The sequence below is a fragment of the Mesitornis unicolor genome, unplaced genomic scaffold (genome assembly GCF_000695765.1).
Source record: "Mesitornis unicolor isolate BGI_N332 unplaced genomic scaffold, ASM69576v1 scaffold38397, whole genome shotgun sequence".
In the NCBI taxonomy this organism is placed as follows: domain Eukaryota; kingdom Metazoa; phylum Chordata; class Aves; order Mesitornithiformes; family Mesitornithidae; genus Mesitornis; species Mesitornis unicolor.
Window position 1 is genome coordinate 1,725 of NW_010197746.1, and position 621 is coordinate 2,345.

Consider the following 621-nt stretch of genomic DNA (forward strand, 5'->3'; position numbering starts at 1 on the left):
GCCCCGTCCCCTCCCCAGTGCTGGCTGGGGCAGGGCCGTACCTGCTCGTACTGTGTCCCCTCGGGGCCAGGCTTGGCCTTGTGGTGCTTGGCGTCCATGCAGACGTTCAGGAGGGGGTCCCTGGTGGGCAGCACGGCCACGGCGGCACAAACCAGCACCAGCAGCACCAGCGCCATCGCTGATGGAGCTGCGGGGACAGGGGATGGGGTGGTCGTGTCATATAAACCAGGTAAAAACCAGGTAAAACCAGGCAAAACCAGGTAAAATCAGGTAAAAGCAATCAGATAAAATCAGAAAATAATCATGTCATCTAATACAAGTTATTCCGTATAAATCATATATCGCATAAAATGAAGAATGTGTCGTAAAAATAAAGATTATTATGCATAGAATGAGTCATAAAAGGCAACAGACAGGGTCATCATGCAATAAAAATCATATAATGCAAATTATACTGTATAAATAATACATCCTACAGTACAAATAATATATACTATAAAATAACATGTCATATAATGTATCATATAAGTCATCTTATCCTGGTTCAATGATCCCTTTCCAATAACATGTCATATAATGTATCATATAAGTCATCTTATCCTGGTTCAATGATCCCTTTCC

At 43.0% G+C, this 621-nt stretch overlaps 1 protein-coding gene across 1 annotated transcript in view; it reads right to left on the reverse strand.

The window, feature by feature from the left end:
* Nucleotides 1-176, reverse strand: part of LOC104544136 (folate receptor beta-like) — a gene marked incomplete at its 3' end in the record, with an annotated part of 1,246 nt that extends 1,070 nt beyond the window's left edge. The window contains exon 1 of the mRNA XM_010188908.1: nucleotides 42-176. Within this exon, the coding sequence (XP_010187210.1) occupies nucleotides 42-176 (135 nt within the window). The remainder of the gene's footprint in view (nucleotides 1-41) is intronic.
* Between the last annotated feature and the right edge of the window lie 445 nt (nucleotides 177-621).